The following is a 23,039-nucleotide window of genomic DNA, read 5'->3' as shown; positions in this document are numbered from 1 at the left end:
GGAAAAGGGCGGGACTCACTAGAACTGGGCACAGGCCCGCCAGAGTCAGGTCCTGAGTAGAGTGGGACTTCCCCGGTGGGGACAGGAGCATAGCTTACTGGTCAGGATGGAGAGGAAGGCTTTTAAGGGAAATAAGGTAACCCGGCTCCTTTGACTATGCGGAAAGGGGCGGACCAGCTTGGAGGAAAGCGGGGAATAGCCCTCGAACCAAGTTAAAAGCATGGAGACTAAGGGAGGCGGGGCAGCCAGGGACCATTTACCCTTCTCATTGGCTGGGGCCACTTTGTTGGTCACGCCTCCATTACTCCATGACCCCTCCCGCCTCTAATCTTAAAGCCCTCCTCTTCCTCTGAAACTGGGTGGCAGTCCCGCCCTCTATCCTAGTACTTCCTGTTCCCGACTAAGCTTGGCTGGGCCCTAAAGGCCCGAGGGTGACCGTGGCCTGAGTGACCCAGGAAGGCTGCGCGGACTGGGTCGGGTCGGGAAGTCAAACACCAGGTGGGAGGGGCGGTGCTCAGGCCGCGCGCAGCCTGCGCCGGATCCCGGCCGGCCGCCGGGCTGAGGCTGACCGCTGTCACGGGATGCCGGGTGAGGAGGAGGAGCGGGCCTTCCTGGCGGCCCGCGAGGAGCTGGTTAGTGCCCTGAGGAGGGATTCTGGGCAGGCGTTCTCCCCGGAGCAGCTTCGGCCGCTACTGGTTACATCTCTGCCGCCAGCTGTCCGCTACCTGCAGCTGGACGCCGCACGACTGGTCCGCTGCAACGCTCACGGGGAGGTGAGGCACGGTCCCACCTGGGGGGAAACAGAGACCCTGAGCCCGGGGAGGGGCTCACAGCTTTCTGCTCTGTGATTGCTTTCAGCCCCAGAACTACCTCAGCACCCTGTCCACGGCCCTGAATATCCTAGAGAAATATGGCCGTAACCTCCTCAGCCCTCAGAGACCCCGGTACTGGCGCGGGGTCAAGTTTAATAATCCCGTCTTTCGAAGTACGGTGGATGCTGTGCAGGTGAAGCCCCTGGAGCCCCTATGGGAAAAAGAAACTTGGCCTGGGCCGGGGATTGGCTAGAAAGGGCCGGAGACTGTGCAGAGTGGGAAGGGATTCAGTCCTATTGGAAAGGAGGCCTGTTGGGTGGTGACTGGTTGCGAATGTGTGGCAGGGGGGCCGGGATGTTCTGCGATTGTATGGCTACACAGAGGAGCAGCCAGATGGATTGAGCTTCCCTGAGGGGCAAGAGGATCCAGATGAGCATCAAGTTGCTACAGTCACACTGGAAGTACTCTTACTTCGGACTGAGCTCAGTCTCCTGTTACAGGTGAGGTGTCCCCGGTCCTGAGGACTTAAGCCCCAGGGCTGGGAAGCTCAGCCTAACTCCAAAGCCAGTCTAGGGATTCCCATGCTGCTAAGCCATGAGCATAGTCCCCGCAGAAACCTGGGCGTTCCCCTTACTGTTTTTTCTGTGAATGCTGGGGGACCAGGACTTGGAGGGAGGGCTTTGATCTAGGGCTGTAGGTGGGAATTCTTCTTATCTTGTTTGCAGAATTCTCACCCAAGACAGCAAGCCCTGGAGCAGCTGCTGAAAGACACGGTTGAAGATGATGCAAAGAAGGCAGGAATGGGACTTTGGGGGCCTGGTGAACAAAGGGAACAGAGGTTGGGGGACTTCCCAAACACTTACCCATTCTCTGCCCTTTTTCCTCAGATGCTACGGCTCTCAGAGTTTGCCCCCCTACTGAGAGAGATTGCTCCTGGCCCCCTCACCACACCATCTGCCCCAGGTATTATTGGTCCTGTATTGGGAGGGGGCTTAGTAGACCATGTTGGTGGAAATTTGAGGGCCCTTCTTCTGTCTTCTTGGCTATCTGCCTTTCTTTTCTTAGAAGAAATTAAAATCGTTTCCTTGAGTTCAGATATGTTGATAAGTAGTCTGTGACTGGTCCCCATTCTACGGCACATTTAGATATAACCTGATCTTTTCCAGAAAGATGTTCTGTTCTTTTTCTTCTGTTCTCCAGGCTCCACTCCTGGTCCCTGCTTCCTCTGTGGTTCTGCCCCAGGCACACTGCACTGCTCAGCCTGTGAACAGGCCTTGTGCCCAACTTGTGATCGTCTGTTCCACGGGCACCCATCCCGTGCCCATCACCTCCGCCAGACCTTGTCTTGGGCCCCCCAGGCTGCCCACTTGACTCCTAGGTGAGAGGCTTTCTCTTTTGGGAAGGAGTGAAATTGAGAGAACTTACAATTACTTGAGTATCTAGTGCATACTACATTCTGTGCCAAAGACTGTTTTATAGAGAGCAAGCAACTAGTTACTGCGCTCCAGCAGATCACAGATGTACATATCAAGCAAGTAGCGGTCACAACAGGATGGATTATCATGGTATGCTTTTAGGTAGTAGGGAGATGCAATCTAGTCTGAAGGATCAGCTTAATCAGTTGGCAATATTTTAAGCACCTAGAATGGGTCAGGCCCTATGTTAGGGATATCTACCAGCAAGATGTAAACTTAAAACTGTCATTTAAATGTTGAACAGGCTGTGGATATGGGAGTGTTCTGGACAGAGAGAACAAAACATGCAAAGGCCAGAGCCATGTGTAATCATGCAAATAATAAGGGATGCCCAGGGTGAGGGATCCAGGCACCAGGGCCCCTCTCAGCAGTCCATGTTTGCTTTTCCATTACAGCTTACCTGCCTCAACTCCACCACGGCCCCAGCTAACCTCCATGCTGGCCCTGGGAGACTGCTCTTTTTCATCTCCTGAACCTGCGAGTGCCCGTCTGCCTTGGCACTGTGCCACCTGTGCCACGCTAAATGAACCTTGGGCAGTGCTCTGTGTGGCCTGTGATCGGCCCAGAAGCTGTAAGGGGTTGGGGCTGGAGATCGAGGGTCCCCAAGGAACCAGGGGCCCAGAACCTGAACTTGCACGAGGTCACTGGGCCTGCCAGAGCTGCACCTTTGAGAACGAGGCGGCGGCTGTGCTCTGTGCCATATGTGAACGACCTCGGCTGGCTCAGCCTCCTAGCTTGGGGGTGGATTCTCGAGATGCTGGCATTTGCCTGCAGCCCCTTCAGGTATCCTATTTTTGGCCTTCCCAGCTCTTTATTTGCCCCTGTTACCATAAGCCATTCTCTATTTCCTCATCCCATTTAACCTTCAGTTTCCCCATGTCTTCCAATTAGCTCCCTATATTTCCATCTTGAGCCTCAGCCAACTTTCAATAGGATAATTCTTTCTGCCTTCCCAGCAGGGAGATACTTTGCTGTCCTCTGCCCAGACTCCAGCCTGGCACTGTATTCACTGTACCTTCTGCAACTCGGGCCCTGGCTGGGTGTGTGCTATGTGCCACCGGACCAGCAGCCCCATCCCAGTAAAGCATGCTTCCCGGCCCAATGCCAGCTCTTTGGAAGAGCGACTCTCGGAGCCAGGGCCTCCACGACGCCTCAGTGCCCCCCTGCCCAGTTCCTGTGGGGACCCTGAGAAGCAGCGTCAAGACAAGATGCGAGAGGAGGGTCTTCAGCTAGTTATCAAGATTCGGGTGAGGATTTGGGCCTGGGATGAGGTGGGGCTGAGCTGGTAGGGCAAGGAATAGGCTGCAATTAAATAATATGGATTCTTACAAATCTGGTCACTGTTAGCCACAGCTACCTATTTTTTAACACTTCCCACATGACAGGTGTGCTTTGCTCTGCTCACATGATCATAGTCTGAGCATAACTACTGTCAGCATTTTGGTTCAGGCTGAGGGTGGACAGAGGGCACCCTTCCTAACAGGCCCTCTGTCTGGGTGGGACTGTGTCTTAGGAAGGGGAAGCCGCAGGCGCCTGTCCGGAAGAGGTCTTCTCAGCTCTGCAGTACTCAGGCACTGAGGTGCCCTTGCAGTGGTTACGTTCAGAGCTGCCCTACGTCCTAGAAATGGTGGCTGATCTGGCTGGACAACAGGACCCGGGGCTGGGTGCCTTTTCCTGTCAGGAGGCCCAGAAAGCCTGGCTGGATCGTCATGGCAATCTTGATGAAGCTGTGGAAGAGTGTGTGAGGGCCCGGCGGAGGAAGGTACTGGCTGTGCAGGAGGTGGGACAGGATTGAAGGTTGTGGGTCTCAGAGCCTCTTAATATTCTCTCCTTTGCTTGCTTTTTTCCTTTCTGTTCTTTCTCTTCGCTCCCAATCCTCAGGTGCAGGAGCTTGTATCCCTGGGCTTTGAGCCTGAGGAGGGATCTCTTCAAGCATTGTTCCAGCATGGGGGTGACGTGGCTCGGGCCCTAACTGAGCTACAACGCCAGCGCCTAGAGCCCTTCCATCAGCGCCTCTGGGACAGTGGCCCGGAGCCCACCCCTTCGTGGGACGATGCAGATAAGCAGGTGCAGGGAGGAGGTGAAGAGCCATAGAGAGAGGCAGAGGGAAGGGGGAAGGGTGGGAGCCTTGGGTCTGACAGCCACTTCTTTCCTGTCCACCTGAATCGCATTGCAGAGCTTGGTCAGGCGGCTTTTGGCGGTCTATGCACTCCCCAGCTGGGGCCGGGCCGAACTGGCGCTGTCACTGCTGCAGGAGACACCCAGGAACTATGAATTGGGGGACGTGGTAGAAGCTGTGAGGCAAAGCCAAGACCGAGCCTTTCTGCGCCGCCTACTTGCTCAGGAGTGTGCTGTGTGCGGTTGGGCCCTGCCCCGCAACCGGGTAAACCCCTCCCACTGAACCTGGCCTTAGAGTATTGCCTTTAGATTCACAGTCCACCCCAGCCAGTCTTTGGTCTTGTCTTTTTCTCTACAGTTGCTCATGTGCCTCTGAAGGCTTCTGGGAAAGGGAGGGCAACAATAGGCCACCTCCCCCAACCTTCACTTTTTTAATGTTGTATTATGGAAAATTTCAAACATACAATGGTAGAGAAAGTATAACAAATTTCCTCCTCCACCCTCTACCATGTATTCATCACCAGGCTTCAGCAATTATAAATGTTTGGTCAATCTTTATTTCACCTCTACACACACAGGATTATTTTGAAGCAAATCTCAGGCATCATGTGGTTTTCTGCTAATATTTAGGTATGTATTTCTAAAAGGGAAACTTTTTGAAAACATAGCCACAAATACCATGTCACAACCAAAAAGTTAAGAGTAATTCTTTAATGTCATCATCAAATATCCATTTTGTAGGAACAGACCTGAGCCCCCACTTAGGTTAAAAGTGGCAGTTCTTTGACCAAATACATTTCAATTGAGTTAGGTTGGCTCTGTATATTTTTTGTTTTGTTTTGTTTTTATTCTTTATTTTAAAGTAATTGCAAATATACATACATATAAAATAATTGCAGGTTCATAGGAAATTGTAAAAATAGTACAGAGACCTATGTGCTCTTCACCCACCTTCCCCTACCTTGGTGACTTATTGTATAATTGTAGTACAATATGAAGACCAAGAAATGAATACAATGTTTATCAGATAGACTGCAGCCCTAGTTTGTTTTTTACATGGACATGTGTGTGTGTGTGTGTGGTTCTGTGCTATTTTACCTCATGCAGAGATTCATGTAACTGCCACCACAATCAAGATGCTGACTATCCCATCACCCCAAAGGGACTCCCTCATGCTACCCGTATATAGTTGTATATATACAGCTTCTTCCCTTCCTCCAGTCACTTGACAACCACTAGTCTGTTCTCCATCTCTATCATTTTGCCATTTCAGATATATGTATGTTTGCTTTTAATTGACCACGAATGCCTTTAAAGGGCATTACTTTACCTTAGGTCTTACCATTGTCTATTTCCTCCACCTGACAGTCTTCAGACATTTAGGTTGCCCACCTGGCACTTGTTGGCATCTGAGGTTGCCATCCCTGCCCAGTTGTTAATTAGTGGTTTCTCAGTGAACACTTGGCTTGTGTCCCTTCCCAGGCTGGCAGCTGTGGCTTCTGACCTCCTTCTCTCCCCCGACCCCTCTAGATGCAGGCCCTGACATCCTGTGAGTGCACCATCTGTCCTGACTGCTTCCGCCAGCACTTCACCATTGCCTTGAAGGAGAAGCATATCACCGACATGGTGTGCCCCGCCTGTGGCCGTCCCGACCTCACTGATGACACACAGTTGCTCAGCTACTTCTCCACTCTCGACATCCAGGTACTGCAGTCTCTGGGACTCAGGGTGCCCTGGGCTTTGAACACAAACCCTGGCCACCCACTACTTCTGCATTCTGTCCCCAGCTTCGAGAAAGCCTGGAGCCAGATGCCTATGCCCTGTTCCATAAGAAGCTGACCGAGGGTGTGCTCATGCGAGACCCCAAGTTTCTGTGGTGTGCCCAGGCAAGAGGCCTGCCCAGAGGAGCTGACCTGAGGGGTGGGGATGTTACCAGGTCAGGCCTCGAATAGCTCTATGCTTTTGTACCCACAGTGCTCCTTTGGCTTCATATACGAACGTGAGCAGCTGGAGGCAACATGTCCCCAGTGTCACCAGACCTTCTGTGTGCGCTGTAAGCGTCAGGTGAGCCATATCCATCCTTGCAGAAATACTTGCTGAGCTGTTGCCAGGTACTCTGTTAGACTCGAGGTGTGCTGGAGAGAACAGAACAGATGAGCTCTGGGCTCAAGGTGTGCTTACAAACTGGCGAGGGGAGGGAGGGATGGAGGGAGATGGAGAAGGTAAGAGAGAAAGGCGAAGGGAAAAAGAAGGACGAAGGGGGAAGAAGGGTGAAAGGGTGGAGAGATGAAAGGTAATGTAAAGGAGAAGGGAGGGAGGGTGGGAAGGAAGGAAAGGAAGTTGGGGAAGGAGAAAGAACATAATTATACATGAGTATAAATTCTATGAAGAAAACACTCTCAGGAATCTGAGATTAGGAATAATGGAATGGAACTACTTAGAATAGAGAGGTCAGATCAAGTCTTCTCTAAAATTGTTTAAGCTCAGGCTGAAAGTTAAGATGAAGTCAACTATGCAAAAAGTATTTGGGACAGAAAGAGCAACGCATGCAATGTGGTTGGAGCCTCAAGAGCAAGGTTGAGCCCTGGCTGGTGTGGCTCAGTGGATTAAGCGCTGGACTGCAAACCAAAGGGTTGTTGGTTCGATTTCTAGTCAGGGCACGGGCCCGGGTTGTGGGCAAGGACCCAGTTGGGGGCGCACAAGAGGCAACCACACATTGATGTTTCTCTCCCTCTCTTTCTCCCTCCCTTCTCCTCTCTCCAAAAATAAATAAAATCTTTGAGGGGAAAAAAAAAGAGCCAGGGTGAGAGTGGCACGCAGTTGGAGAGGAGCTAACCAACAGATCAGGAGAGGCCTTGAGGCCAAGTGAGGAAGGCATTTGCCTTTCATTATAAAATTAAGCAAGGGGTGATATGATCTCATTTACCTTTTATTTTATTTATTTTATTTTTTAATATGCTTTATTGGTTATGCTGTTACAGTTGTCCCAATTTCTTTTCCCTTTGTTCCCCTCCACCCAGTGACCTGCCTCCCTCCAATTTTACCCCCTCCTTAGTCCATGACCATTGGTTGTGCATATAGTTCTTCTCAACATTTTCCTGATTACTCCACTCCCTCCTACTATGCTTCTTAATTCCTGTACCATCTCCCTCCCTTTCCCCGCTTCCCCTCCCCGCTGACCTCCCCCATACTGTTCCCCTTACCTATAATTCTTTTCCCACTCTCGTTGCCTACTTAGTTTGCCTTTGTTTTGGTTCTCTATCTTCTGTTGTTGGTGGTTTTGATACAGTTTTCATTTTAATGTTCATAGCTTGATCCTCTTTCTCCTACACAAGTCCCTTTAACATTTCATATAACAGTGGTTTGGATCTGATGAACTCCTTCAGTTTTACTTTGTCCTGGAAGCTCTTTCTCTGCCCTTCTATTCTGAATGACAGCTTCGCTGGATAGAGTAATCGTGGTTGTAGGTTTTTGCCTTTCATTACTTTGAATATTTCTTGCCAGTCCCTTCTTGCCAGCAGAGTTTCTTTTGAGGAATCAGCTGATAGTCTTATTGGGACCCCTTTGTACGTAATTCTCTTCTTCTCTCTTGCTGCTTTTAAGATTCTCTCTTTATCCTTAATTTTTGACATTTTGATTATAATGTGTCTTGGTGTGGTTCTCTCTGGGTCCAGTTTTTTTGGAACTCTGTGCTTCCTGGACCTGTAAGTCTATTTCCTAACCCCAAGTTAGGGAAGTTCTGCTTCATTATTTTTTCACATAATTTTTCAATTTCTAGTTCTTCTTCACCTTCTGGCAACGTTATGATTCAGGTGTTTGCCCGCTTATAGTTGTCCCATAGGTTTCTGAGCCTCTCCTCATTTTCCTCACTTTTCATTTCCTCTTTCTGCACTGGTTGACTGTTTGTTCCTTCCCTATGTTCCGATTTGTTGATTTGATTCCTGGTTTTCTTCCCCTCACCACTAGTTTCGTATGTGTTTTTGTTCATTTCAGCAGGACTACCTTTCATTGCTTTCCTGTCTTGTTTAAGATCTGCCGTTAGGTCTGTAAGCATTTGTATAACCAAAGCTCTGAACTGTGCCTCAGAAAGATTTCCTATCTGCTGCTTCATTAGATTAGATATTTGCTGTCTGGTCAGCTGAGTTGCTGGGATTTCTATCATGATCTGTGCCATCCTGACAGTTTTGTGTTTACCTTTGCTTCCTGGGCAGGGCTGTCTCACCTCCTATGCTACAGGGGGCGGAGCCCCATGCACTCATCACAATCGGGCGACCCTTCTCACTGCGCTGTGGAATTTTCTGTGGGGGCAGGGGTCCAAGATGGATTCCTGCTGTTCACTCTCCGCTGAGAGACTGGGAGCCTCCTGCTCTGTTCCCACCCCCTCCGGGCCTCACAGTCCAAGGGAATGGGGGTCGGCGTTTGCCGGCATTGGAATCGCAAGCTGATGGGTCTGGTCTGTAGCCGGGGGTGTTCCCCAGGCGCGTCTCACCTCTCCTCAAATACAGGTGTCTGTGCTTACCACTGTCCTGCTGCCGTTGGCTGCTGCTGCCACTGCCAGCACAGCTTGACCTCTCTGTCCCGGCTTCGCCCCTCTTACCTGCCCAGACGTGCACCGCTTCTTTATAACGTCATACGTTGGACTTCCATTTATTTTTTGGAACTTCTTGTTATTTCTGGTTTTGTGGTAGTTGTAGTCCTTCTTAGTTGTGGAGGGAGACAAAGCATGTCAGTCTAGGCCTCCATCTTGGCCAGAAGTCTCCTGTGTGTCTCATTTACCTTTAAAAAGTTTAACATTTGAAGCCCTGGCTGCTGTGGCTCAGTGGATTGAGCGTTGGCCTGTGAGCCAAGTGTTCCTGATTCGATTCCCAGCTAGAGCACATTACTAGGTTGCATGTCAGGTGCCCAGTTGGGGGCGCGAGTGAGAGGCAACCACACAGAGATGTTTCTCTCCCTCTCTTTCTCCTTTCCCCTCTCTAAAAAAAAAAAAAAAAAAAAGTAAATAAATAAAAATAAATTATTAAAAAAAAAAATACAGTTTAACATTTGATACCAAAAATTGCATCTCTATTATGAAACATAAAATAAGCCCCTGAGACCCTACCACTGAATTTCAAAACTAGAACACTTGCAAAGGCACTTTGGTCACAAGGTTGAAGATGGACTGTAGGAGAGCCTGAGTGGAGGCAGAGAGATTGGTAACCGAGGCAGGTAATTAAGGCAAGACGTGACCTGGCCCAGAGTAAGATGGTCACAGTAGGGATGAAGAGAAAGAGGACAGGGTTATGAAATAGACATTGGTACAATGTTAGCTAGACTTGGGTATTGAAAACAAGACATGCTAATGAATATATGGTGGTATGAGGAAATGAAAGCACCAAGGCTGGCCCCTCAGTTTGAGATTAGAACAAATGGTGGATGGCATTGCTGTAAACCAAGCCAGGGACCACTGGATAGGAGTGGAGGGGCCAGCAAGAAGGGCCTAGATGGAGCTCCCACATGACTTTCTTTCCTTCTGGCAGTGGGAGGAGCAGCACCGGGGCCGGAGCTGTGAGGATTTCCAGAACTGGAAACGCACCAATGACCCAGAATACCAGGCCCAGGGCCTGGCAATGTACCTTCAGGAAAATGGCATTGGTAAGGCTGCCCCACGAGGCCTATTTCCCCAGTAATCTATCATTGCCAGCCACTCTTTTCCTGAGGGCCTTCAAGGGACAGTGGCAGCCCTAGCCCTGACCTCTGTCCCCTGCAGACTGCCCCAAGTGCAAGTTCTCCTATGCACTGGCCCGAGGAGGCTGTATGCACTTTCACTGCACCCAGTGCCGCCACCAGTTCTGCAGTGGATGCTACAATGCCTTTTACGCCAAGAATGTGAGCTCAGAGAATGAGGATGGAAGGGATAAAAGGGTAGGGGGCTGCCTCTGGGTGTGAGGGGCAGAGGCCAATGACGAGCAGCCCAGGGAGAAAGAAGTGGAGGCTGGTGGGATGTAAATTACCTCTCTGTCCCCTCTCCCCTCTGCTTGCTTCAGACCCTCCAGTGTCTCCATCTCCCCCCACCCCTACACCCCTCACACAAGGGTTCCTGAAAGGCCAGGGCCCCAACAGCTTCCAACTTCCCCTCTTCCATCTGGGTTTCCGCCAGAAATGTCCAGACCCTAACTGCAGGGTGAAAAAGTCCCTGCACGGACACCATCCCCGAGACTGCCTCTTCTACCTGCGGGACTGGACTGCTCTCCGGCTCCAGAAGCTGCTACAGGTAAGGGTTGGCCAGCCTGGCTGGGTTTGCGTGTTGCTCAGGAGAGGTGGCATGGCCCAGGGTACCAAGAAGGGAAAAGCTCTATCCTGGGAAATCCAGTGGGCTGACATGAAGAACCTAATGCCCACCCATCTGCCCCTTCTCAGGACAATAATGTCATGTTCAACACAGAGCCCCCAGCAGGGGCCCGGGCAGTGCCTGGAGGTGAGTGTTGGGACAAGCCTTGGAGAAGGGGAAAGGGTGGCTGGGCGCCCACTGTGGAGTAGGGAAAGGGGAGACTTGTGTCTGGAGTCAAACCTGAGCTGAAGACCCATCCCATGCTGACTTGTGTGTGCCCGTTGGCGAGTTAGCCTCCCTGAGCCTTGTTTCTTCCTCTGTAAAATGGGGGCAATACTGTATTCACCTTGCAGCTCAGCTATCTTACATGAGCCCACATTAAAGCATCTGGCACCTCGATACTCTCTTCTCTCATTCCCAAAGGAGAATGATTCATTAGTTCAATGAGTATTTAGTGAGACTTGCTAGCCGCACTCTTAGGTTCCGTGAGGGCAACAGAAAGATGTTACATATAGTTCTAATATACCCCACTTCTAGACAGGTAAGACCTTCACATAATAAGTTAACTATTCAAGAGCTAAATCACAAAAGAGCTGTCTTTGAGAGTATGTGATGATGGGCCAAAAGCCAGCTGCCCCTGCTTCTCTATCACGGCTAGTCTGCCACAGTGGCGTCTCTAAGTGTACCCTACCACCACCACTGTTAGAGTAGGCTCTCCAGCCCCTCCCTGGAGGCTGCCTCCCATGCTTCCATCCCTGTTCCCCTAGGGCTTGGCTGTCATTGGCCTATCCCAACAAAGGGTCTTTTCTTGACCTTATCCATAGGTGGCTGTCGAGTGATGGAGCAGAAGGAGGTTCCCAATGGATTCCGGGATGAAGCTTGTGGCAAGGAGACTCCAGCTGGCTATGCGGGCCTCTGCCAGTAAGTGCCTGGCAGGAGCATGGTGTTGGGGAGAGAGACAGGAGCACTGAGGGTGTGTCCAGACAGTAACATGGGTCTCTGGGAGCAGTAGGTCTTGCAAGGAGTAGGAGGGAAGGGCTCTCTGGGCAAAGGCCTGAATAGGTAAGTAGTAGCAAGCAATGTGCACAGGTTGGCATGCCTGCACAGCTGAAGGCTGTTGATCTTGTTCGTCCAAGTATGCCAGTATCCAGCAAGGTGCTGGGCACACTCAGTTAATAGTAGCCAAACAGAAGAACAAATATCGCACCTTCTCATCTCTCAGGGCACACTACAAAGAGTATCTTGTAAGCCTCATCAATGCCCACTCACTGGATCCAGCCACTCTGTATGAGGTAGAGGAGCTGGAGACAGCTGCCGAGCGCTACCTGCATGTGCGCCCGCAGCCGCTGGCTGGGGAGGATGCCCCTGCCTACCACACCCGCGTGTTACAGGTGAAGCTTCCCCACCAGCCTTGTCTCTGACCCTATGCTCTGGAAGTCCCTTGTCCTGCCTGTGTCTGAGCTCTAGACTTCCAGGATCATCATTATCTCTCTCTCTTTGCAGAAGCTGATGGAAGAGGTGCCCTTGGGACAGAGTATCCCCCGCAGGAGGAAGTAGCTGAGGGCAAGGGTCGTAATGAGGGTCCCATGGCCCCATTCCCTCAGGAACATCTCCAGCACCAATAAAGAAGCATCTCCTTGCCCAGGCTTCTTGGTGGTCCTTCTTCCTGGCCCCACCATCTGGGGGCACCAGGGAAAGGGGGGTGAACAGAGCTTTGCTGAAAGGGTCCCCTACAGCCCACTGGTTGACCTGCCCTGGACTCAGGACCGGAAAGGAATTGACACCATGGATGGCAAAGGGAGGTCCTCCCCATCCAGCCACTTGGCCTGGTCAGCTTTCTCCTTCTCTGCCTCCCTTCTTCCTTTCATCAAATTCAGCCCATATTTGAGGTCACCTAATAGGTACTAAGCAGACACCATAGGGGAACATAGATGCACAGGTGGTACAGAGCTAGCCAGAGGCCCTGGAGCCAGGCTCCAGCACCCTGTGGCCACCCTGGGGAAGCAGCAGGGTCACCGATATGGTCGGACAAAAGGAATATCTGAAGGAGAAAGGAGCCTGAGCTGGATAGTTCCTTTTGGGGCTGATTCCAACAATGCGATCCTTAGCTGCTGCTTCCCCCTGGTGGCCACTCATTGCCCTGCAACTCTGAGATCACGTGATTTCAGGGAAAGGACCTCCCAGGAGGAGAACTGAAACTTAGGGTGGGGACTGTAGAAACAGGGCGGAGTTAACAGGAAGCTCCCTAACCAGGAACAGAGCTGAGTGAGGTCAGCTGAGCCCTGCACAGCCTGCACAGCGCTCAGGTAAGATCAGCCAAGAACTGGTGGCAGCCTGGGTATAGGGCTGGAAGGCCCAGCCAGACTAGGGGATGGGGGGACCTGGGGGACCCTCAGCTAGACTGAGGAATAGACTGAAGGCCTATGAGCCAGAAAGCAGGAAGCTGGCCTGAGTGAGATGGTCTGTGTCCCTGTCGCTCAGGCCAACCTGATTGACCAGGGCCTGTATTCCAAGCTTGACAGGCAAAGGCCAGGTGCACTTGCTGCGGGATTGTTCAGGGAAGAAGGCTGTTAGCTCCAGTCCACTTGACACTTTGTTTTCCTGCCTTCTGGCCCTGCCTACCTCTGCTGAAGCCCCACCCCTGCCCCACCTACCCCTAGGGCCATCAGGGGAAGGCTGGGGGTCATAGGAGAGGTTGTGGGGGTGGGTGGTGGGTGAAGAGGGTTGATCAGGCATCTCAGAAACAGATACCACCTCTGCAAATGATTGGGAATCTAGACTGGGCCTCTCACTAGGAACAGGGCACCAAGGAAATTCTCTCTTCCAAACAAGATTCCTAAAATGTCCTAAAATTAAGACCAGTGCCTAAAATTTCTTTCCAGATGTCACAGCTTGGGGTGTTAGAATTTTTTTTTTTAATTGCCAGTGATGGCAGAAACAAAACTATTTGGCCTCAGAGAATTTTGTGGTATGTCTGGAAAAAAAGATGGATGGGTTCTTTGGGGGTCCTTGCCAGAATACAACCCAGATGACCAGAACCTGAGCAGATGTTTCCTCCCAAAAGGGTTGATTGGTTCTACTGATGCTGCTTCCTGCTCTCATTCCCAGGATGGCATCAGGCAGGGCACGCTGCACCCGAAAGCTCCGGAATTGGGTGGTGGAACAAGTGGAGAGTGGACAGTTCCCAGGGGTGTGCTGGGAAGATGCTGCTAAGACCATGTTCCGGATTCCCTGGAAGCATGCAGGCAAGCAAGACTTCCGGGAAGATCAGGATGCTGCCTTCTTCAAGGTGAAAGGGCCTGGGAACGGGCCCCTCCCTCCAAGTGAGGGATAGAATGGACTGATGCTCCGGGGGTTGCATCTGCCTGGGTGTCAGATAAAGGGGAGATCAGAGGGTTGAACCAACTACTTAATTGTCTGATCCCAATGCAAAATGAAAATGCAAAAATTATTAAGAATTTCAAGATGGCAGCGGCAGAGCATAAACCCAGCTCAGGCCTTTTGGTGCAAGTACTCAGGCTGCACGTTCAGGATGCTGGTCCTGGTGGCATGTCAGCTGCAGTCTGTAACATGATGCCTCTCTTCACTTCTGTTTCCAAGGCCTGGGCAATATTTAAGGGAAAGTACAAGGAGGGGGACACAGAAGGCCCTGCTATCTGGAAGACTCGTCTGCGCTGTGCTCTCAACAAGAGTCTTGAATTTGAGGAAGTTCCTGAGAATAGCCATAGGGATGGGGCTGAGCCCTACAAGGTGTATCGCCTACTGCCACCAGGAACCTTCCCTGGTGAGTGTCCTCTTGCCCACCACTCCTAGAATGAGCAGCCTGGGGAGGAAGGATGGAGATGAGCCTCCTGGGTGGGTCCTGGGACTGCCCCCAGACCCCTTGGTCTGAGTTCTGCCTTGTCCCTGTCCTTGGGGAGCTGCTCCCTAGGTTCCCCTGCCCAGTCCTGCCCATCCTTTCACTGCCCCCTATCTCTCCCCTACTGTCTGTCCCCACCTTAGGCTCTAACCTTTCTCTCTCTCTCAACCACATTCTACAGCCTCACCAGCAACCCAGAAATCATCAAAGAGACACCATAGCTCTGTGTCCCCTGAGAGGGAGGAGAATGAGGATACCACAAAGAACTGTATACTCAGGTCCTCCTTGCTCAAGGACCCCCTCAGAAATGTAAGAGCTGGGAGGAAACTGGGTGAGCCTGAGGGCAGGACAGTAACTAGAGGGGTAGGAGGCCAACGATAGACACTGTGTCTGCAGGAGAAGGTGGAGGCCAATGGGGGAGCTGGCCATTCAGACTTTGGGAGCAGCAGTAGCAACAGTCCTGAGCCTCAGGAAGGTACCACCTCCCCTGCCTCTTGTCATCCCCTTTGCCACACCCTGTGCTCCTTGAATTCCATAGTCCCACTCTGAATGACATGCTCTTCTCCCTTCCAGGTGCAGACACAAATGAAGCCCCTTTCCAAGAAGATCAGGTGTCTCTGGAGCTTCTGCCCCCTCCAGACTCAGGTAGGTACCTGGCGTGTCTGGTTTATCCCTGCTCCTTGTCCCCACAAACAATCTTCCTGTGGCTATACACACATTATCTAACCTGTCAGGGCTTGCAGCAACCTGGGCTATCCTTACCCAGACACAGGTACTAGTTTCTAGGCAGTGCACCTGGCCAGACTCCAGACTCCAAACAGCTTGCTTCTCAGAAACAGCCTTTATGCATTCTGTTTCCTGGAAATCCACTTAGAGACATTGATTTCTGTGGGTTAATCAGGGGCCCAATCTCTGGGACCCTTCTTGTAAACTGTAAGACCCTGGGCATTAAGCCTTGAGGCCCCAGTGGTAATCTGTGTATCAGCTGCTCTCCTGAGTGATAGGAAAGTCTGACAGGAGGCCTCTTGATGGTGAGGGTGAGGGGAGTGAGGATAAGGACAGAGGGTGACTTCTCTAACCTCAGAAGGTATAGCTGCTGCCCCCACCCCACAGCCTGCCTTGTCCTCCCCAACTCTTGCTTGGTTTTCCTGTCTGGGCCTCATATCCCTCAGCAGCAAAATGAAGACATTGGATTTGCAAGGAGCAAATCCTCTTTGTTTTCCCAGAGTCCCCTGCTGACCATGTGGACCCCTGGGGAGAGGCACTTGGTAGAGTTGGTTGCTTTCTGTCCGCAGACTACTCACTGCTACTCACCTTCATCTACAATGGGCGTGTGGTGGGTGAGGCCCAGGTGCAGAGCCTGGACTGCCGCCTCGTGGCTGAGCCTTCAGACTCCCAGTGCAGCATGGAGCAGGTGGTATTTCCCAAGCCTGGCCCACAAGAACCCACCCATCGCCTGCTGAGCCAGCTTGAGAAAGGTGTCCTGGTGGCCAGCAACTCCCGAGGCCTCTTTGTGCAGCGCCTTTGCCCCATCCCCATCTCCTGGAGCGCACCCCAGTCCCCACCTGGTCCAGGCCCACATATGCTGCCCCCCAATGAGTGTGTGGAGCTCTTCAAAACTGCCTACTTCTGCAGAGGTGAGGTTCCTACAGCCCAGCACCTGAGCCCTTCCCCCTCCCCCTCCCCTTAGTCTCACAGGGCCCTGCCCCCACCCTATTCTCCCTCCAGCAGGTCCACCATCACAGCCCATGCATGGGATCCTGCACTTGCTGGGTGTCCATCCTATGCAGCCCTGCACTCAGCCCTGGCAGCTGATAGCCCTCCTTCTGCAGTCCATGCCATGGAAGATGAGGTTCAGGTGGAGCCCAGCACAAAAGTGTCACAGCTCAGAGAGCACAATCACATGGAAGCATATAGTAATCATGGAATGTGCACCTTGTGGCTCTCCTGCACACACACTGGCACACATGCCCATCCATGCCTTCAGGAGATCTGGCACATGTCACACACTCTGGCCCTACCACTCTCCAGGTGTCCGCTCAGGTTGCCCCTCTCCCATCCACACTTGGAATTCCACGTCCTGCCTCCACCCAACTCTGAACCTGGCCTTGGGAGTTGGGGCCAGGAGTACAGGGGACGCAGAGCATGAGTGTTCCCAGGGCCATGGGTGCCCTAGCATAGGGAGAATAGTATGAGCAAACATCCAAGGTGTAGGCACATTTGTGTTAGCAACCAGGGCTGCTGCTGAGAGGACTCGGAACTCTCCCAGCAGAGAGCATGTCCAGTTGTGTAATAGTCAGCTACCACTCAATAGAGTACTTCCTACTGGGGAAAGGAGTACTTTCTCCTATCTGCACATGGGTGAGTAGTCATTTGGTTCTAGCATTTCTCACACACGGCAGCAGCCTTGTGACCCTGCAGATCCTACTCACTTTGGTCTCTAAGCAGTCCACTGCCAGCTCTCTTCTCCTTCCCTGCATGTGGCCCTCGCCCTTCTCTTTTCTTTCTTCCAAACTTCAGCCTTTCTCTTTCAGACTTGGAGAAGTACTTCCGGGGCCTGGGCCCCCAACCTAAGTTCCAGGTGACACTGAATTTCTTAGAGGAGGACGCTAGCCCTAACCACACCCCACAGAATCTTATCTCAGTGCAGGTAAGTTCAGGGCAGGGTAAGAAAAGCTGCCTAACCCTGACTGGTATGGCTCAGTTGGTTGGGGCATAATACTGCAAGGTGAAAGGTCACCAGGTTCAGTTCCTAGTCAGGGCATGTGCCTGAGTTGCAGGTTCAGACCCCAGTCAGATGCTTACAAGGGGCAGCTGATTGCTGTTTCTCTTCCTCTCTCCTTTTCTCTAAAAACAAACAAACAAATAAATAAAAAAAGAATAGCTGCCTATGTGGGCAAGGGGGTTCCAGGAGGAGAAGGGGCCTACAGAGTAGGTGGGGGTTGTGGTGTGCCTGCTGTGCTCATGAGACCCTCTCCCCTGACTTCTGGCACAGATGGAGCAGGCCTTTGCCCGGCATTTACTGCAGGAGACTCCAGAGGACCAGGCAGCTACTTTGTCGCTAGTGCAGAGCCCAGAGGACCTTCCTTCCTCCTCTCCACTCTGTTCTTTGTATTTCCTTTGAAAGAGACTTATTCTGCACACTATTGACCTGTCTCTCTCGGTGATAATTCTTAGTGGTTGTCTGTGATGGTTATGTCTTTGAACTCCTGGTGGTGTCTGGTTCATTTTTATCTGTGGTGTTTTTTGTTTTTTTGTTTTTAATCTCTGAGGAACTGAACTGGGAAATGGTGTGAACTCAGGGGGACATTTCCTTTTCCCCTAACCCTAAAGCCAAGCACTTTATATTTTCTTTTTAAATCTTCACTAAGGATTTTAAAATAAAATTTTATTGAAAAAGGAATCAGTATCTGATTTGTTGGAAGAATAAGGTAGCATGGGTCACAGGGAGAGAACAGAGATGTAACGTGAGAGTAGGGCACCTGGATTCTCTTCCTGCTGACATTTCTGGGCCCCTTTCTGCTCCTCCACCCACTGGTGCTGGTGAGGAAGCAGCCTGGGCACTGCGGATTTTGGGCCTGGCTTTCTGTACCCTCTCGACAACCAGGAATAGGGTCAGGGTCAGCCACCAAGAGGGGCACTGAGCCTGCAGCCACTATAGCCACCAACTTCACATGGGAAGATCCGGGCTCCAGTTCTTTGCTAGAGGCATCTGATTTGGGCCTTCACCACAGGCCTAGGGTTGGACCCAAATTGGAGCTCTGAATGAACAGGAGAAATGGAAGTTGACCTGGAACTATGGGCTAGAGGCCCTGGGGCCTGCTGGGAGGGGAAATCAGAGGAAAAAGTTGCTGAATCTTCAGTGCCTGGGGCAGACCATGCCCTGGTGCCTCTTCTCCCAGCACATGGTGCACTGTCACACCCACTGAAGGGTACTCCCAAACTGGTTTCCTCACTCTACCTGAACCCCCTCACTCTACCTGAACCCCACAGAAGACCGTCTGGCCTAGAATGCCATGTCACCAAGACTCTGTGCACTGAGATTTGAGGGGACCAAATGAGCCGATGCTCCTCTCCCTCACCTGTGTTTATTTTGCCACCGAACTGGAAACTTTCTTCACAAGGCCATTTGGTCTTCCTCTCTCTGTCACTCAATCCCAGCAGAATAGTTCAGACCTAAGTCACCACTTACCTGATTGCCATGGCCTCCAGCTTCCCCCTTCCTGTCCATGACGCCAATTTAGAGGAGAAGGTGCCTCCCAGCCTAGACTTTCCTGTCATGTCGTTCTTAGAAACCTTTGGTGGCTCATGAATTAGCTACATAATGAAATGAGATACCTAGATCCTCAAGGATCTTCTTGCTGTCTCATTTGACAAACTTTAGTGCTGCTTTTGAGCCTTTCTTCCTCCTTAGGCCTTCCTTCTCTTCAGTCTTTCCCATCCTCCTCCAGGAATGTAAACAGGCATCTGCACTGGCAGTGAAGAAATCAGGTACTGGGTGCACAGGCGCACAAGCCCTATTGTGCCCTCAATTTGCTGAAATCCCTCCTGGACCTTTGTACCTGCTACCTCCTTGACTTCTTTTTTCTCTCGAATCCCACATCCAATCTACCAGCCTGTCCCATCATTATTCCTTCGAAAGCTATCCAGAATCTGACTGCTTCTCTTTGCTTCCACCACCAGCTCTTTGAAACAAGTCACCATCATCTCTCACACTTCTTCCTGCTTCCTTCCACATCTTTTCTGCTTTCACTCTTGTCCACCTTCAGCCTATTCTCAACACAGCACAGGTCCTCTTAACTCATAAATTTCGTTGTGTCACTCAGGTTAATAGCCCAAGTCCTTACAATGGCCTCCATGGTCCTTGTGATGTGGCCACTGTCCTCTCTAACCTTACCCCTTGCCATTCTCAGTCACTTTGCTCCAGGTCCTTGTATCCACCAAACACATTTCTGCCTCAGGACCTTTATACTTGCTGGTTCTTTTATCTAAAATACTCTTGCACATGACTTGCCCCCTACCCTTCCCCGAGTCTTCTACCTAACTAGCAGTCCTCGCTACTCTCTATTCTCCTATGCTGCCTCATTTTCCTCTATAGCACTGACCACATATTTCCATTTGTCTATTGGTTTATCTCCTTCTTTATTCCGTGAGAACAGAGACTTGCTCTGTTCTTTGCTATATCTCTAGTGCCTAGTGGAGTGCCTGACAAATTGTAGACATGTAATAAATACTTGTTGAATGACTGAATGGATGAATGAACAAATTATCTCCTAAACCAGGTTCTAAGTACCTTAAGGGTAGACACCCCATTTTATCATCTTTGTGTCCCAATGTGAACACTTGTGAAAGCTGACAACTTATGTACAGTGACTGAAACAATTATAAGTATTTTGTAGAAGCCATTTAGCATGAAATGGGGATTGGGAACACTGAAATTCAAGAGAGAGATTTCCAGCCAGGCTATCACTAAGAAGCTGTGTGGTCCAGGAAAAATAGTCTGTATGGGCCTCTGTTTTCTCATCTGTAAAGGCCAGGTTTGCACTAGATTTTGAAATCCCTTTTGGCCTCAACATTCTATGGTTGTAAGTTTAGGGTAATTGCACAGTCATTTGACAGATATTTACTGAACTAGGTTCCAGGCACTAATTGAAAACACAAGACCCCAATCTCAAGAGCTCCTAGATTGAAGGAGCAAAATAAAATAGGGTCAGCTGGGCTGTAGTAAGAGGTGAGTCCTGGGAGTTCTGGCCAAGATGGAGGCATAGGTAAACATGCTGTATCTCCATTCGTAACTAAGAAGGACTTTATAACTACCTCAAAACGAAAAACAAAAAAAAAACAAAACAAGTACCAGAAAATCAAACTGCATGGAAGTCCAACAAATGAAGAAATACTCATCCAGACAGGTAGGAGGGGCGGAGCCCGGGTGGAGAGGATGCTGTGTGGCAGTGGCAGTACCTACTGCCGCAGGGCAGTAGCTGTGGTCAGTGGCCAGAAAGTGCAGTCATACATTATGAAAGTAGAGAGGGACCTCCGGGAAGCTATCCCAGCCCCAGACCAGACTGTGCAGCTCATGGCTCCATTGCCAGGAAAAATAAAGCCACATTGCTTCTGATTGTGGAAACCAGTGGGGGTTGGGGCAGAGGAAGAAACTGCCAGTCTCTCAGCAGACTCTGCTGGTTTAGAGGGCCCCCATGATCCTATATTGTCCACAAACCCACGCACTCTGGGAACCATCACCAAGCAACAGCTAGAGGGGTGCCAGTTCCATACAGGAAGTGGGGGAGGTGCCTGGAAAAGGGGCGAGTGCTGAGCAAGCGGCATTGTTCACTCTCAGACTCCTCCCCCGTATTCAGTGGTGAAATGGGTCGCCCCACGCTGATGAATACCTAAGGCTCCGCCCCTTACAATGTAACAGGTGTGACAGCTCTACCAAAGACACAGGCAAATGCAGAAAGCTATCAAGATAAGGAGACAAAGTATGGCCCAAAAGAGGAACCAGATGAGAGCTCCAGTGGGAGAACTGAGTGACAAGAAGATAGACAACCTAACAGATGAAGAGTTCAAAACACTGGTGATAATGATGCTCACAGACTTGACAGACAAGATTAAGTATGACAAACACATAAGGGAATAAAATGAAGGCTAGGCTAAGTCAAATGAAAGAAAACCCACACAAAACCAATGGTGAAGGGAAGGAAGCCGGGGTTCAAATCAATGATTTGGAACATAAGGAAAAAATAGTCAACCAGTACAGAAGGTGGAAACAAGAATTGAAAAAAATGAGGAGAGGCTCTGGGACAACTTTAAACGTGCCAACACCTAAATCATAGGGGTGCCAGAAGGAGAAGAGGTAGAGCAAGAAATTGAAAACATATGTGAAAAATAAGGAAAACTTCCTTAATTTGGTGATGGAAATAGACATACAAGTTCAGGAAGCACAGAGAGTCCCAAACAAGGTAGACCAAAAGAGGACCACACCAAGACACATAATTAAAATGCTAAAAGTTAAAGATAGAATCTTAAAAGCAATAAGAGAAAAGCAGAGAGTTACCTACAAAGGGGTGCCTATAAGACTATCAGCTGATTTCTCAAAAGAAACTTTGCAGCAAGAAGGCACTGGCAAGAAGTATACAAAGTGATAAAAAGCAAGGACCTACAACCAAGATTACTCTATCCAGCAAAGCTATCATTTAGAATGGAAGGGCAGATAGAGTGCTTCCCAGACAAGGTAAAGCTAAAGGAGTTCATCATCACCAAGCCATTATTATATTAAATGTTAAAGGGACTTAGTAAGAAAAAGAAGATCAAAACTATGAACATTAAAATGACAACAAATACAACTATCAACAACAGAATCTAAAGAATAAAAAGAAAAACTAAGCAAACAACCAGAATAGGAACAGAGTCATAGGTATGGGGAGCATTTGGAGGGTTATCAGCTGGGAGGGGGAAAGGGAAAAAGGAGGAAATGGTGCAGGGATTAAGAAGCATAGGTGGTACAAGATACACAGGGGGATGTTAAGAATAGTACAGGAAAGGGTAAAGCCAAAGAACTTAATATGCACGACTCATGGTCATGAACTAGGGGAGTGGGATTGCCAGAGGGAGGGGGGTACTAGGTGACAAGGAGCAAAGGGAAAAGAAATTGGGACAACTTTTACAGCATAATCAACAGAATATACTAAACCCCCGCCACCACACACAAAACCAAAACAAAGAACAAAAAAAAAAAATCCTGAGTCATAAATAGACAGAAGCATGCCCTGGAGTTGAGGCTGGGAAGGGCATCTAGATTAAAGAAATGGCTGTGCAAAGGCAGGAGGCATGGAGACAACGGATATTTGTAACTAGAATATAACTTACTTTTACACAAAGAATTGTTTGAGACAAATGGCTTTTGGATGCCAAGAATATATCCTACATCCAACAAAGCTAAAGTCCATTTCAGCTTGGAGAACATTCATAACAGCCAGATCAGGCATGCCCGCAACTCAAAACTGTTCAAGTTTAGGAAATAACAGGGCAAATCTCCTCATTACTTCCTATGAAATCTGACTTTTCCCCCATTGACGTGTGGTGGCTTCCAGGCTACCTCCCACCGTTTCTACCTGCCCAGCTCAAGACGGGCCCAAGGCTGGCACAAAGACAGACCACACAATTACTACCCCGTAGAATTTGGTTGGGGGAGGGCAAGGTCTAACCGCAGGTCAGGCGTAGTACAGGGCCAAGGCTTTTGCCCCAGACATGACCCTGCGGGTTGAAATGCGCTTGTTACCAGGCTGGATGAGGGAGAGGCTGGGATTTGCTCCCTGCTCATTGGTCGGCAGAGAAGCACCTCTGAGAAACCCTTGCTATCAGAGAAGAGAACGAGATCCCATTGGTCAGGACACCTCACAATGGCCCAGCAGTGCGCAGGGTTCTGCTGATTGGTTCGTTCCTCCCTCCTGGGGCCGTGGTAG

At 50.3% G+C, this 23,039-nt stretch overlaps 2 protein-coding genes across 2 annotated transcripts; both read left to right on the top strand.

Moving 5' to 3' along the window:
- The first annotated feature begins 365 nt into the window (after positions 1–365).
- On the top strand, positions 366–12,355 carry RNF31 (ring finger protein 31). The gene is made up of 21 exons (XM_090270234.1): positions 366–773; positions 859–1,005; positions 1,157–1,312; positions 1,538–1,606; positions 1,700–1,775; positions 2,013–2,190; positions 2,683–3,070; positions 3,244–3,534; positions 3,801–4,049; positions 4,169–4,354; positions 4,464–4,670; positions 5,936–6,109; positions 6,193–6,291; positions 6,380–6,469; positions 9,925–10,039; positions 10,155–10,273; positions 10,545–10,658; positions 10,805–10,862; positions 11,540–11,636; positions 11,938–12,106; positions 12,219–12,355. The coding sequence occupies exons 1-21, from the start codon at positions 582–584 to the stop codon at positions 12,270–12,272; spliced, it is 3,228 nt and encodes a 1,075-aa protein (XP_090126360.1). The 5' UTR covers positions 366–581; the 3' UTR covers positions 12,273–12,355.
- On the top strand, positions 12,291–17,977 carry IRF9 (interferon regulatory factor 9). Its single transcript, XM_090270235.1, has 9 exons — positions 12,291–12,544; positions 13,824–14,004; positions 14,316–14,499; positions 14,756–14,883; positions 14,971–15,049; positions 15,148–15,219; positions 15,870–16,211; positions 17,109–17,224; positions 17,570–17,977. The coding sequence occupies exons 1-9, from the start codon at positions 12,291–12,293 to the stop codon at positions 17,696–17,698; spliced, it is 1,485 nt and encodes a 494-aa protein (XP_090126361.1). The 3' UTR covers positions 17,699–17,977.
- The last annotated feature ends 5,062 nt before the right edge of the window (positions 17,978–23,039 follow it).

Source organism: Furipterus horrens, unplaced genomic scaffold, assembly GCF_987537825.1.
Source record: "Furipterus horrens unplaced genomic scaffold, mFurHor1.1.pri manual_scaffold_3, whole genome shotgun sequence".
Lineage (NCBI taxonomy): Eukaryota > Metazoa > Chordata > Mammalia > Chiroptera > Furipteridae > Furipterus > Furipterus horrens.
This window is presented reverse-complemented; position numbering and strand designations above follow the sequence as displayed.

What these genes read in the sequence shown, in the direction of transcription:
- RNF31 (XM_090270234.1), top strand. Translation starts at nt 582, where the DNA reads ATGCCGGGTGAGGAGGAGGAGCGGGCCTTCCTGGCGGCCCGCGAGGAG. An exon ending in AGTTTCTGTGGTGTGCCCAG is followed by an intron (nt 6,292 to 6,379) that starts GCAAGAGGCCTG and finishes TTGTACCCACAG; the next exon opens with TGCTCCTTTGGCTTCATATA. An exon ending in ATGCCTTTTACGCCAAGAAT is followed by an intron (nt 10,274 to 10,544) that starts GTGAGCTCAGAG and finishes GGTTTCCGCCAG; the next exon opens with AAATGTCCAGACCCTAACTG.
- IRF9 (XM_090270235.1), top strand. Translation starts at nt 12,291, where the DNA reads ATGAGGGTCCCATGGCCCCATTCCCTCAGGAACATCTCCAGCACCAAT. An exon ending in GCCACCAGGAACCTTCCCTG is followed by an intron (nt 14,500 to 14,755) that starts GTGAGTGTCCTC and finishes CACATTCTACAG; the next exon opens with CCTCACCAGCAACCCAGAAA. An exon ending in CAGTCCTGAGCCTCAGGAAG is followed by an intron (nt 15,050 to 15,147) that starts GTACCACCTCCC and finishes TCTCCCTTCCAG; the next exon opens with GTGCAGACACAAATGAAGCC.